General features: G+C 33.9%; 1 protein-coding gene across 1 annotated transcript in view; it reads right to left on the minus strand.

Annotated features, from left to right (window-relative positions):
- Positions 1-15,393, minus strand: part of SLCO4C1 (solute carrier organic anion transporter family, member 4C1) — a 63,186-nt gene that overhangs the window by 23,522 nt on the left and 24,271 nt on the right. The window contains exons 3-6 of the mRNA XM_011944308.1: positions 13,022-13,204; positions 5,381-5,477; positions 3,620-3,741; positions 1,967-2,073 (exon numbers count right to left, since the gene is read on the minus strand). Coding sequence (XP_011799698.1) covers positions 1,967-2,073; positions 3,620-3,741; positions 5,381-5,477; positions 13,022-13,204 — 509 coding nt within the window. The remainder of the gene's footprint in view (positions 1-1,966; positions 2,074-3,619; positions 3,742-5,380; positions 5,478-13,021; positions 13,205-15,393) is intronic.

Raw genomic sequence — 15,393 nt, forward strand, 5'->3', positions numbered from 1 at the left:
ACCTAGAAAATTGATAGATGATTCCTCAATATGGTGGTTATGCTTTTATTGCATTCCAAGGGCCACGGAAAGAAAGTAAAAGCCTTCTTGGAAAAGTTCTCTTCCCAAGTGTTACTGTAAATTTACACACTACAAATCTACCACCGATTTGGTATTTTACTGTGTTCGGAATTCCTATGTTCAGTAAAGAAAGACTTTGAGACTATGAGCACAGATGAGAATGGTCTGTAAGTATCAAATTCATAGTATTGTTCCATGATTAGACTCAGCAATTAAAAACTTTAGAAACACAGTTAAGCAACTTTAAATAGGTGTCTATATGGCTAGACCTCTCAGAATCTGATTTATTGACAGAGGGGAGTATGGAGGTTGTGTTAATATATTTAACCACAAAATGAAAATCAAATTATAATTCTCAAATATTAAATGTCAAAAAATTTTTCATAAAATAAAGCAAAACACAAACACACACACACACACACACGGAATCACAAAGGAGCAAGATGGGAGCTTTAGAAGTCAGAGCCACATAGACTGACAAAGGAAGGAAAACGTACCTAAAAACATGCAATAATTTAAAATAATTTATAATAATAATAAATAGCGGTATTTTAAAAAATTGTCTTCAGATTGAAAACAATCGATTCTGGAGAAGAATTAATGAGAAAAGACATATACTTTAGAATAACTAAGTAAATTTCCTGTAATCAAAGATAAATGAAAAAACTTACCAACATACAGATGAAAATAAGCCAGAATCACACGAACATAAAACTTCTCAAATACAACACAATTAAGTAGAGAAGAGCAAGCAATATTCACAGGCTACAGAGATTAAAGAGGAATGATCCAAAAGTATTCACCTAGTAAAATATATTATTCAAACATTCAAAGATATCTAGGTGGTATCCTATCTAAGGAAAACCAACAAGAAAATGTTGAATTCATAGAGATTGAAATCAGAATAGAGATCACTAAGCAGGAGGACACAAGGATTAAAAAAAAGTAATGGTCAGTAATGAGTCTAGATGGTAATGTAAATTAAAATGTATAAGATAAATTAAACAGGGATAATGAAATAGAACTACTGTAAGAGAAAATATTAGTAGTTGCAATTAAAGCATGAACAATATCAGCAAAACACAAGAATGTGCATGTATGGTGTGCAGAGTTGAAAGATGGGCTGAGTGGAGAAGTAAAAACATTTTAAGGCTTTTATTTGACAAGAAGCCAAAAACAATGAAAAGCAAACAATTTCACATCTTGAAAAGGTAAAATTATAAAGTCTTTTATGAATAAAACTTTAATAACACTAAATAGAATACTTTTCTGCTGAGTACAACTGAATGGACCATAACATTTTTGTTCTTTATCCTCAAATTCAAACCAAGTTACCACTAACCACCTCTTTCACAAAAGAAAAATATTGGTTCAGAATTCTCAAATATATTTACAATTCAGTGATAAGTGACTAATCAATTTCATAAGCAAAATGTCATGGAATAATGGGCTGCTAGTGTTAACAAGGAACCACTGAATGTGATATTGCCAATAAGACAACTCATGCTCTTTCAACCATTCTACCCTAGAATAGTTTTCATTTACTCAAAGGACAGTAAAACTGAATCCAAAGAGTTGTTTATAAGAGCTCCAATTGTAGTAAACAAGCAAACAAAACCATACTCTGAAAAGATAGCGCATGTGTGTGTGTACGTGTGGGTATGTGTTGGTATGTGTGGGTTTATGCGTGTGTTTATATGTATTTATGTGTGTACATATATATTATGTATAGTATATTATATATAATATGTATTATACACCTATTATATATAATATATATTATACACATATTATACATAATATATATAATATACACACACATCTATACATATGTACATGTGAGTTGTGTGTGTGTATACGTATGTGTGTATGAGACTGCGAGAGACAGAGAAGAGTTTTATTTTACCTTTAGAGCAGCTGGAAAATCTTTAATACTTTTCCCAAATTTCGCATCTGCATTACCATTACTCTGATGAGCCTGGGAAGTTTTTCCAGCTTGAATTTCTGCTGTACCTAAAAAGAAAAAAAAAGTAGTAAGTAAACTTGCTCTATCACTTTATTCTTCATGTAAAAATGTGCTTACTTTCTAATTGACACATACTTCCGCTAGTATATAAATTCTATAAGAGGCTAGTTGTTCTGTCAAGAAAATTGTTCAAATATCTATTTCTGTAATTAGGATGCCCCAAGAACTAGTATTCATTAGTACTAGCTAAGGAAGTTCCAACTAGTCTAAACATTCAAATGAGACAATTTTGCTCCAATCACATATCTATGCTTTTCATTTAAAATCTCTTAACATTTTTTCTTCCTTTCAAATGGTTCTCTTTTTGATCCTTTTACTCAAACTGTGGCTTTGAGTAAATGAGACTTTTGAGAGACTTTTCCTCTGCTCTCTTAATCCTAACATGCTTGACAAATGAAATATTCACCATCTTAATACCATGTCTCTTTGATTTTTAATAATGGTACTGCCAACAAATTTGAGAAAACAGTTAACATATGGAACTATAAATGAATGGCTCAGGGTAGAAAGAAATTAATGAGTCTACCTACTCCCAGTCTGTCATATTTTCTCTTGCCCATTTCCAAAAGTTAATCATCTATCCTGCTGAAAATAGCAATATAAACAACTAAATACCTCCAACCTAAAGAAAAATACTTCTACAGATATGTTTTTTAACTACATGATTATACAGAAGCAAGAGCTCATAGAGAAAAATGAATATTCCTTCTAATTAACCTTTTCTTTTTGTATAGAATGTTTAGTATTCAAGCCGGGAGTGGTGGCTCACGCCTGTAATCCCAGCACTTTGAGAGGCTGAGGCAGACAGATCACCTGAGGTCAGGAGTTCGAGACCAGCCTGGCCAACATGGCAAAACCCCATCTCTAATAAAAATACAAAAATTAGCCGAGTGTGGTGGCACATGCCTGTAGTGCCAGCTACTTGGGAGGCTAAGTTAGGAGAACTGCTTGAACTCGGGACGCAGAGGCTGCAGTAAGCGGAGATCGCACCACTGCACTCCAGTCTGGGCAACAGAGGGAGACTGTCTCAAAAAAAAAAAAAAAAAAAAAAAAGAATGTTTAATATTCACATACAGTAAAAAAATAAAAAAAAGTACACTACAGAATGACTTCAGTGATAATTGAAAAAAAATAAGTACTTGCACTTTTAACTACAAATAATTAACATGAATGATTTAAGATAGACTGAAATTAACGACTAACTGAATATAAAGTAATAGTTTAAAAGATATTGTACCTTGTATACACATAAAGCAGAATTCCAGATAAAACATAAGAAACAAATTTATTAAGTATCTAAAGAAGTAAATATTCATAGTTCTATCACTAAATGGAATTGAAAAAAAACCATGAATATTAAGATTGTTACCCAATAATTTCTAGAATGAAGAATATTCAAAATTTACATAGGCAGACAGTTGAGATTCTATAAAACAAACAGGGTGAATCTATGGTTCTTATTAATCATATAGAAAATAACAACTGGCCTACAATTAAAATAAACCTCTCTGGTTTTAAAGAAAGTATGCTTACCTGGCAAATGTTTTGGAAAGCAAGAAAAAGGTATTATTAAAGACCAAGCAAAGATCCATGATAGAAGAAATCCAATCCACCAAGCTCCCAACCATCGTGGATCATCCTCAGTGACATCAGTGCTATATGACAGAAAAACAAGAGGTAAAAGTCAACTCTACCTTATTAGTTAAAACTCAGTTAAGATAATTATATACTTTATACTTCAAGTGCATATAGTAGAATACGATTATAATATCCAACAGTTTAATTGTGCCATTGCAAAGAATCAGAAAACAGGTAGCAGACATAACTGAGAGTTATGAGAATAATGGTTTACAAAATGTTTAAAAATGGCAAATATGACATGAAAGTTTAAAATATCTAATAGTAAATATGACAAATATTTGAAAAGATATGTAGAATTTCTCAACATTCTTTTAACTTTGGCTAAATTTTCTTCTCTACTGTATTAAATATATATCACAGCAAATCACTGATCTGTGTTAAAAGCCCATAGAGTGTGCTTCAATTAGAGCATTTCTTTAATGTAAAATTATTCTTAAAGTGACTATTTGTCTATTTATTTCCTTGAAACAGGGTCTCAGTCTATCACCCAGGCTGGAGTGCAATAATTGCATGATCATAGTTCACTGCAGCCTTGAACTCCTGGGCTCAAGCGATTCTCCCATCTTAGCTTCCCAAGTAGCTGGGACTACAGGCACAAGTCACGCCTGGCCTCAAGTGATCTTTATACTTTGACCTCCCAAAGTGCTAGGATTACAGATATAAGTCACCGTGCCCAGCCAGGGGTCTCATATTTTAATACACTTTGACCCTTTCCAAAAATACACTACTCCTACAACTCATGTAATTTTCCACTGAAATTAAAATGTCCTTTCTTAAATCTCCGGGTCACTACTTCTGCATGTCTTTTCATAGTCTGTGAAAGAGTAAACTAGGACTAACAGTTTAGAGAACAAATCACATACCTATGACTATATTTTTGTATTCACTGCTCATGGTCATGTAGAGGATTGTGCAGTTATAATTCCCAGTGGCAAAATGAAAAAACATATGACCTCAGCAAAGGCACAAATTTCTCTAATCAGGAAATAGAGAAGGTAACTAACTCAGTGTTGAATTTTGGTGAAAGAGATCTATTTTAATTCATGTCTTAGACACTTACCAACCTGTGCGTATCAACTACTTTGTTGAATACTTGAGATTATTAAATAAGATAGCATGTAAAATAAGTTAACATACAAAACATATGGTGTCTGGTATACAGTATAGGACAAATAAATATTATCTATTACTATCCTTCATTGTCATCGTTGTTAAAATGGCATAATTGTGATCTCTATGACATTATCAGAGTTACTCTGGAACATTTTCTGAGAATCATAGACTCTTGAGACTCTTCAGACTATCTAGTCCCAACTAAATCCACGGAAAATATTACTAATTTTTATTGAATTCTTATTTTTGAACAATGAATGGGGTCCTACACATGTATTTTTAAAAATTTCACCAGACGACTTTATTAAATGTCATTATTTATGAAAATATGTTATTATAATAAAAAATGGTATAGCATTAACCCAAAAGGTAATGCAGCCAAATTAGATATTATATAAGAATCTTTTGTATTCAATTTTTTTTTCCTGAATAATTCTTCATGCTATACTGAGGGAAGTACTGTGAAAATGTTCTGTCTATGATATTGGCATAATTAAAATAAAATGACTTTAAATAAAAGAAAACTAGATACTGCCTTGCCTTTCTCCCACAGCAACATCAATGTACATGGTTAGCAGTTGTCCTCCCAATACATAGCCAATAGCAGGGCCTAAGATTGACATAGCATAACCAGTTCCTAGAAGAAGAACAGAGACATTGAATACGGTCATATGTACAACCTCACTTTGCCTAACAGTGAAAACAAATGTCTTACTACAGAAAAATCTAAACAATTAAACATACCAAAATCACACATATTTGCATTAAAACAATAACATTTGAATAGACAGTCAAGGAGTCTAAAACATGTAATTCAATGTAAAAGCTATTTGTAGTAATAATTAGAACAAAACCAAAAATTATAAATCCATGGAAAGTGTTGTTAACTGGCAGTAGAGGTAGCATATCTACTATTTATCCTTTACTGATAGTGATCATAGTGACTGTTTACAATATCACGGAAGAAAACAATGCAAGCAATGTGAAAAGAAGCCTTTTCTACTCTGTGCAACTCAGAAAGAATTTTGTATTTTGCACTACAGCAGCTGACTTCAAATCTGGATCTGCTGAAAAGTCTACTTCTTAAAAGTAAGCCGTTAAACTTCTTCCTCTTAGGGACTCTCCCTATTTTTGCTTGCAGTGGAATTAAATTGAGCTTATTTCTATCTGTGAGATATTTAAAATATTGCCATATATAACTGAATTTTCATAAAACAAAACTTATTTGATCACTCATGTCTTTTTATTGTTGTTGTTGCTGTTTATTTAAGCTCCCAAGTATTTTGGGGAGTCAGTTGAATATAGTTTCACTTTTTTTCCTTTTTTAGTTGACACATAACCATTGTACACATTTAGAGGATACATGGTTATGTGTCAATATATCTATACAATGTGTAATGATCAGATTAATTAGCACACTCATCACCTCATACATTTATGATTTGTTTGTGTTGGGAACATTTAACATCCCCTCTTCTAGCTTTTTGAACATATACAATGAGTAATGGTTAGCTATATTCAATCTACAGTGCTATATAGAACACCAAAATTTATTTCTCCTAATTGTAGTTTTCTATCCATTAACAAATCTCTCCATATCCTCCCCTTCCCATATCTTCCCCAGCCTTTAATAACCATAATTCTGTTCTTGAATTCTAGGAGCTGGTATTTTTTCTTTTTAGCTCTCACATATCAGTGAGAACATATAGTATCTACCTTTTATGCCTGACTTGTTTCATTTAACAGGATGTCCTCTAGGCTCACCCATGTTACTATGAACGACAGGATTCTTGTTTTTGTTTTTTAATGGCTGAATAGTATCCTGTTGTATCCTTGTTTCATTTAACAGGATGTCCTCTAGGCTCACCCATGTTACTATGAAGGACAGGATTTTTTTTTTTTCTTTTTGAGACGGAGTCTCGCTCTGTCGCCCAGGCTGGAGTTCAGTGGCGCAATCTCGGCTCACTACAAGCTCCGCCTCCCGGGTTCCCGCCATTCTCCTGCCTCAGCCTCCCGAGTAGCTGGGACTACAGGCGCCCGCCACCTCGCCCGGCTAATTTTTTGTATTTTTAGTAGAGACGGGGTTTCACCGAGTTAGCCAGGATGGTCTCGATCTCCTGACCTCGTGATCCACCCGTCTCGGCCTCCCAAAGTGCTGGGATTACAGGCTTGAGCCACCGCGCCCAGCTTTTTTTTTTTTTTTTTTTTATGGCTGAATAGTATCCTGTTGTATGTACATTTCACATTTTCTTTACCTATGCATCTGTTGACAAATGTTTAGCTTGATTCCATCTCTTAGCTATTGTGAAAAGTGCTATAATAAGCATGGGGACACAACTATCTCTTCAATACACTGATTTCCTTTCCCTTGGATAAATACCCAATAGTAGCATTACTGGATCATATGGTAATTATACTTTCCGTTTCTGAGAAATGTCTATACTATTTTCCATAATGGCTGTACTAATTTACATTCCCACCAACATTCTATTTAAAAGTTCCCTTTTCTCTGCATCTTCACCAGCATTTGACGTGTTGTCTTTGTGATAATAGCCATTCTAACTGAAGTGAGATAATATGTCATTGTGGCTTTGATTTGCATTTCCCTGATAATTGATGTTGAGCATTTTTTCATATACTTGGTGGTCATCTGTATATCTTATTGTGAAAAATGGCTATATAGATTCTTTGCTTATTTTTTAATTAGATTATTTGGACTTTTTGCTGTTGAGGTGTTAAAGCTCTTTATATATTCTAGACATTAGTCCTCTGTTGGATGAACAGTCTGCAAATAATTCCTCCTGTTTTATAGGTTGTCTCTACAACCTGATGATTGTTTCATGTGCTGTGCAGCAACTTTTTAGCTTGATATAGTCCTATTTGTCTAATTTTGTTTTTGTTGCCTATGTTTTTGCAGTCTTAGCCATATAATCTTTGCCAGGATCAAGGTAATAAAGTGTTTCCCCTGTGTTTTCCTCTAGTAATTTTATAGTTTTGAGTCTTACATTTAAGTGTCTAATCCATTTTGAGTTGATTTTTGTATATGGTGAGATAGGGGTCTAGTTGTATTCTTCTGCATATCAATATCCAGTTATTACAGCACCATTTATTAAAGGGTCCCCAGTGTATATCCTTGGTATCTTTAGCAAAAATCAGTTGGTCATAAATACACAGATTTATTTCTGAGTTCTCTATTGTGTTCCATTGGTCAATGTGTCTGTTTTGATATCAACACCATTCTTTTTTGATTACTAAAGCTTTGTTGTATAATTTGAAATCAGATAGTGTGATGTTTTCAGTTTTGTTCTTTGTGCTCAGGATTGTTTTGGCTATTTGGCATCTTTTCCAGTTCCATATGAATTTGAGGACTGCTTTTCCGTGTCTGAAAAGTGACATTGGAATTTTGATAGGGATTGCATTGAATCTGTAAATTGCTTTGGGTAGTATAGTCAGTCATTTTAACAATATTAACTCTTTGAATCCATGAGCATGGGGTGCCTTTCCATTTTTATTCTCTTAAGTTTCTGTCATTAGTGTTCTGTAGTTTTCCTTTAAAGATTCTCACCTCCTGGGTTAAATTTATTCCTATGTATTTCTTTGTAACCATTATACATGATATTACTTTCTTGATATCTTTTTCAGCTAGTTCATCAAAGGTGTAGAGAAACACTACTGATTTTTTAATGCGACTTTGTACCCTGAAACATCACTGAATTTATTTAGTAGTTCTAAGAGTTTTTTGGTGAAGTTTTTAGATGTTTTTATATAAGATTATATCATCTGTGGAGACAGACAATTTGGCTTCCTCGTCTCCAATTTGGATGTCCCTTATTTCTTTCTCTTGCCTAAGTGCTCTGAATAGGACTTCCAGTACCATGTTGAATAAGAGTGATGAAAGTGGGCCTTCAGCCAGGCCTGGTGTCTCACACCTGTAATCCCAGCACTTTGGGAGGCCGAGGCAGGTGGATTACCTGAGGTCAGGAGTTCGAGACCAGTCTGGTCAACATGGTGAAACCCCAGCCTCTACTAAAAATACAAAAATTAGCCGGGCGTGATGTAGGTACCTGCAATCCCAGCTACTTGGGAGGCTGAAGCAGGAGAATTGCTTAAACCCGGGAGGCAGAGGTTGCAGTGAGCAGAGATCGCACCACTGTACTTCAGCCTGGGCGACAAGAACGAGACCCCATCTCAAAAAGAAAAAAAAGAAAAGAAAAGGAAAGAAAAAAGAAAGTGGGCTTTCTTGTATTTCAGTTCTCAGAAGAAAGGCTTTCAGCTTTTTCTCATTCAGTATAATGTTAGCTGTGCGTTTGCCATACATGGCCTTTATCGTGTTGATGTATGTTCCTTTTATACCTAATTTCTTAGGAGTTTTTATCATGAAGGGATGTTGAGTTTTATAAAATACATTTCTACATCTATTGAGATGATCATGTGATATTTGTCCTTCATCCTGTTTATGTGATGTATCACATTTATTGATTTCCATATGATGAACAAATTCTTGCATCACTGAGATCAATTCCACTTGATCAGGGTATATCATTTTTTGGTGTGCTATTAAATTCAGCCAGCTATAATTTTGTTGAGGATTTTTGTATCTATGTTCATTAGGGATATTGGCTTGTAGCTCCTCTTTACATTCTGTTTTTCTCTGGTTTTGGCATCAGGGTAATACTGGTCTCAGAATAAGGAAGAATTCTCTCCTCTTCAACTGTTTGGAATAGTTTGAAAAGAACTGGTACTAAGTTCTTCTTTACAAGTTTTATAGAATTCAGCAGTGAAGCCATCCAGCCCTGGGCTTTTGTTTCATGGGAGACTGTCTATTATTGATTCAATCTCATTACATGTTACATGACTCATTACATGACCAAGTTTTCTATTTCCTCATGGTTCAATCTTGGTAGGTTTTATGTGCCTAGGAATGTATCCATTTTCTCTAGGTTTTTCAATTTGTTGGATGTATTTGTTCGTAAGACTAATAACCCTTTGTTTTTCTGTGGTATCAGCTGTGATGCCTTCTATTTTGTTTCTGATTTCACTTAGGTCTTCTCTCTTTTTTTTAGTCTAGCAAATGGCTTTATTTTATCTTTTCCAAAAATCAATTTTCATTTCATTGATCTTCTGTAGTTTTTTTTTTTTAACTCTTGTTTAGTTCTGAGATAGTCTTTATTATTTCTTTCCTTCTACTAATTTTGGGTTTGTTTGTTCGTGCTTTTCCATTTTCTTAAGGTACATCATTAGGTGGTTTATTTGAAATCTATTTTTATGATGTAGGTGTTTATTGGTATAAAATTCCCTGTTAGCATTGTTTTTGTGGTACCTCATAAGATTTGGTTTATTGTATTTCTATTTTCATGTAATTCCTTCTTAATTTCTTCATTGGCATATTGGTTGCTCAGGAGCATGATGTTTAATTTTCATGTATTTGTACAGTTCCAAAAGTTCCTCATTATTGATTTCTAGTTTTATTTCACTGTAGTCTGAGAATATACCTAATATATTATTAATATTTTAAAGTTTATTGAGACTTATTTTGTGGTTTCATATGGTCTATCCTAAAGAATGTTCCATGTGCTGAAGAGAAGAACATGTATCCTGTAGCTGCTGGATAAAATGTTCTGTAAATACCTGTTAGGTCAATTTGGTCTATACTGAAGTTTAAGTCCAGTATTATTTGCTGATTTTATGCCTAGATAATCTTTCCAGTGCTGGAAGTGGAGCATTAAAGTTTCCAACTATTATTATATTGGGGTCCATTTCTTTAACTCTAATAATATTTGATTTATATACATGTATGCGCTGGTGTTGGGTTTGTATTCGATTATAACTGCTGTATCTTCTTGGTGAATTTATTTTTGTATTCTTGGTGAATTTGTAAGAGTAAAACAATATTCTTTGCCTCCTGTACTTTTTGACTTATACTATTTTGTCTAATTTAAGTATAGCTACTTCCACACACTTTTGGTTTACAATTACACTAAATGTATTTTTTTATCCCTTCACTTTCCGTCTAAGTGTATCTTTACAGTTGAAATGAGTTTCTTCTAGGCAGCACATGGTTAGATATACTTTCTTAATCCATTCAGCCTACCTAAATTTTTAATTAGGGAATTTAAACTATTTACACTCAAGGTTGTTATCATTGATAGGTGAGGACTTCCGTCATTTTGTCAATTGTTTTCCGATTGTTTTATATATCCTTTGTTCATTTCTTCCTCTCTTGTTCATCTTAGTATTTTAGTAGTTTTCTGTAGTGATAACATTTGATTCCTTTCTTTTTCTTGAGTATCTGCTTTGCACTGAGTTTTATACTTTCACTTGTGTTCAGGGTGATAATTATTGTCCTTTTGCTTCCAGATGTAGGACTCCCTTAAGCATTTTTTGTAGGGCTGGTCTAGTGATGATGCACTCTGTCAGTTTTTGCTTGCCCGGGAAAGACTTTATTTCACCTTTATTTCTGAAGAATAGCTTTGCTAGATATAGTATTCTTGACTGACAGCTGTGTCCCGCCTCTGACCCCCAAACCCCTGCCTTTGAGCATTCTTAAGTATATCATCCAATTCTCTCCTGACCTGTAAGGTTTTTGCTGAGAAATCTTTCTGATGGGAATTACTCCATAGGTGATTTGATGCTCTTCTCTTATTATTTTTAGAATTATCTTTGTCTTTGATTTTTACTGGTTTGAATATAATATACCTTGAAGAGGACCCTTTTGGGTTGAATCTATTTGGGAATCACTGAGCTTCCTGGATCTGGATGTCTAATTTCTCACCCACAACTTGGGATGTTTTCAGCATTATATCATTATATGGATTTTCTATACCTTTTCCCATTTCTTCTCCTTCTGAAATTCCTAAAATTCAAGTATTTGTTTACTTAATAGTGCCCATATGTCACATAAGCTTTGTTTATTTTTTTTTCATATTGTTTGCTGTTTTGTATGACTGGGTTATTTCAAAAGACCTCTCTTTGAGGTCAGAAATTCTTTCTGTTTGATCTAGTCTATTGTTAAACCTCTCAAATATAATTTTTCATTCAACTACACTTGTAATTTCATTCATTTAACTCATCAGTTGCATGATTTATATTTGGTTATTTTTAATGATATCTGTCTCTCTTGAATTTCTCATTCAGACCATAAGTTGTTTCCTTGATTTCCTTGTATTGTTTATCTGAGCTCCCTTGATATCGTACTGAGTTTCTTTAAGACCATTAGCTCAAATTCCTTTTTAGGCATTTCATAGATTTTTATTTTCTTTTGGTTCTGTTACTGTATAATTATTGTATTTCTTTCAAGGTGCCATGTTTCCTTGATTTTTCATGTTTTTGTTTTTGCTTGTTAATATATTGATGTCTGCACAGCTGGAGCAACAGTAACTCTTCCAATTTTACTGAGTCGTTTTCATAGGATAAGACATATTCCTATAGATATATCTATGGTGTTGGTTGGGTAGGTACCCTTTGGGTTTGATTCTGGGTGGGTGCAGCAGTGTAGTCTCCATTTGAATCCTCTGGCTGTAATCAAGGCCAATGGTATTTGTGAGTTCCTCAGTAGCTTAGGCTGCACTGAACATACTATCTTACTAGCGCTATGGCAATGAATCTCCTATGTTAGATTAACAGACTGATAAAGAGAAAACTCATATGCAAATAAAGTATTCAATAATTAGATGTAGGGCTGTGCATTGTCTAGTTAGTTTTACCTTTCAGGAACATAAGAGAAAGAATTTAAGAGAAACTTATGCTACCAGGAATTACATCACAAAGGAGAAACAATGGTTTCTTTTGTGGACTGTAAGTCAATATAGGATGTAATAAATCACACAGAATGGCAGAGCTCAATCTCTGCACCTTGCAGAGATCTGCCTCTATGTCACTTGTGTAAGTTACCCTGAGATTCAAGCAATCTAGAGAGAATGCTGTTTAAATGGCTCTTCCTATCCTGCAAAGCTGGCCTGCCAATACCAAGAAATACAGCAGAGGGTCAACAAAAATGATGACAATTTATATTAACTGACATTACATGGCAGGAAATAAAACAAAAGTAATAATGCATGCATTTATTGGGAATACCTATGGCATTACAACTAACTTTTTAATAAGCTTATGTTATACTTTACTTCTAAAGTAAACATATAATAAGATAAAGTGATACTGAGACAGTTTAGAGAATAAACTTACCTATATAGAGAGAAGATTTGTGTGTGGGCACAGAATCATCAAGAAAGGCTGTTCCCAGAGTATAAAGAGGAGTTCCTCCTGCCCCCAGCAGCAGTTGTCCCAAGATGAAGACATATAAGTAGTTAGAAAGTGAAGAAGTTGAAGAGGTACAACTGGTGCTATTGCTTGCTGTTACACAAGTGTCTTGGGGAAAAAAAACAAAATTGTGAATTTTCAGAAATTTAACTAATAATTGAAATTTATATCATATAAATTATATTTTCCTAATATGATATAACCTTATTTATTTATTCCAATCATTTTACTTTGATTTAAACTATTTAAAAATAAATCAAGAGAAAAATATGCTTTCTTACCCCAGCCTGCCCTCACTTTATGAAGGTAACCCCTATTCACCTATGTCACTTAGATGAGGGTAACCACTGTTAACAGTTCTTTTCAATTTTTCAGACATTTGCTCATACAGTTACATGTTGTATACCCATTTAATTTTTTTTACACAATTATAGGCATAATAAAACATACTATCTTTATATTCAACAATGTCCAGTTTTCACTTATTATATCCTGGACATTTCTGATATGGGCACTTAAAGGTATAAATTTATTTATTGGCACTGTCATAATATTCTACAGCATAAATGTCCTGTAATTTTATTGCCTAGTCCAGTACATGTATTTAATGATAAATATTGTTAATATTATATTGTATTATACATAGGTTTAAATCATTTTGTTATTTCCATTAGAATGTTATGATGTACTTTTTTTTAAGTTTACCCTGGCACATTTTGGGCAATCCCATCTATAGGACAGGTTACAATGAGTGAAACTGCTAGGTACAAGTGAATAAATATTTATATTTTGATATTGCCAAACCACTTTATCAAAAAGTCATACAAATATGCAGTCCCACCAACAATTCATTAACACTTCACATAATAAGACTTAAATGACTACCAAGCTCATTGGTTAAAAAAAATATAATTTTTTAAATTCATTTAAAAAATCCTCAGTGATGTTAAGCATTTTTCCATATATTTATTGTCACTTACATTTTTTCTAATTTTTCAATTAGTTCAATTTTCCTAGGTTCGGAGTTTGATACATGACTGTTCCTTGTTCCATAATTACACAAACAATGGTTTTATCCTAGCATTTTTACTATTTTATTTAGATATAAGATAGGTGGATAAACATATACACACAGAATGGATCACATGGCTATGTCTATGTAATGTGTGTGTATATGTTGCAAAAAAAGCCTCAGAAGAAAAGTAGGTCAGAGGTCATCTTCTGCAACTAGGGTAAATACCTTAAGCCAATTAGCTCAGCCCAGGTGATTGCAATAAGCCAATTAGACCAGCACTGGTGAATATAATCAGTCAATTAGCTAACTTGAGAAAGCAGAGGCATCCAAGCAGGCCCCCAGTAGAAAATGTGAATAATACAGGCCTACATTGAGAAAGGAAGCAGGGCTGTGATGTGCTAATTCATATGTAATATCTTTAAGTGGGAGAAGACAGAGATCCAGCATTCTATTGCATTAACCAAAAGGACATCTTTTACTAACTTGACTATTTGTGAGTTTATTTATGGCCGCTTGATCTTGTGTCACTAATCTCTGCAATCCCACTCCACTACAAATCTCTTGTTATTACTACAGCTTTCTAAGGTTTAAAGGCATCAATATGTCAATGCAGCTATAACTCATTTTACAGTGCTTCATGAAAAGTTCTATTTAATTGATCCATTTTCATAATACAGGCAATCCTGTATTATGAAGTCTAATACAAACACCTCACGAAAAGCTGACAAGGAATAATTCACCTCATTAAAAGTTGAATAACAACCAAAAAAGAAAAACAAATGACTAGTAAGGGAGAACAGTCTCCAGAAAAATGCTGTCATTAACATAGATTTTAAAAGTACTATATTGCCATACTTAAAAAAGGAATTGAAACAATTGCCTCTTAAAATCCAGAGCTCAAAACAGGGATTTAATAAGCTCATAGAAATATGTTGAGGCAGGGCATGGTGGCTTACACCTGTAATTCCACTACTTTGGAAGGACAAGGTGGGCGGATCACTTGAGGTCAGGAGTTTGAGACTAGCATGGCCAACATGGTAAAACCCCATCTCTACTAAAAATACAAAAATTAGCCAAGTCTGGTGGCACACCCCTGTAGTCCCAGCTACTTGGGAGGCTAAGGGCAGGAGAATTGCTGTAACCCAGGAGGAGGAGGTTTCAGTGAGCCACTGCACTCCTGCCTGGGCAGAAAAGCAAGGCTCCATCACAAGAAAAGAAAGAAAAGGAAGGAAGGAAGGAAGGAAGGAAGGAAGGAAGGAAGGAAGGAAGGAAGGAAGGAAGG

This window comes from Colobus angolensis, unplaced genomic scaffold (genome assembly GCF_000951035.1).
Source record: "Colobus angolensis palliatus isolate OR3802 unplaced genomic scaffold, Cang.pa_1.0 Scaffold23, whole genome shotgun sequence".
Taxonomy (NCBI): domain Eukaryota; kingdom Metazoa; phylum Chordata; class Mammalia; order Primates; family Cercopithecidae; genus Colobus; species Colobus angolensis.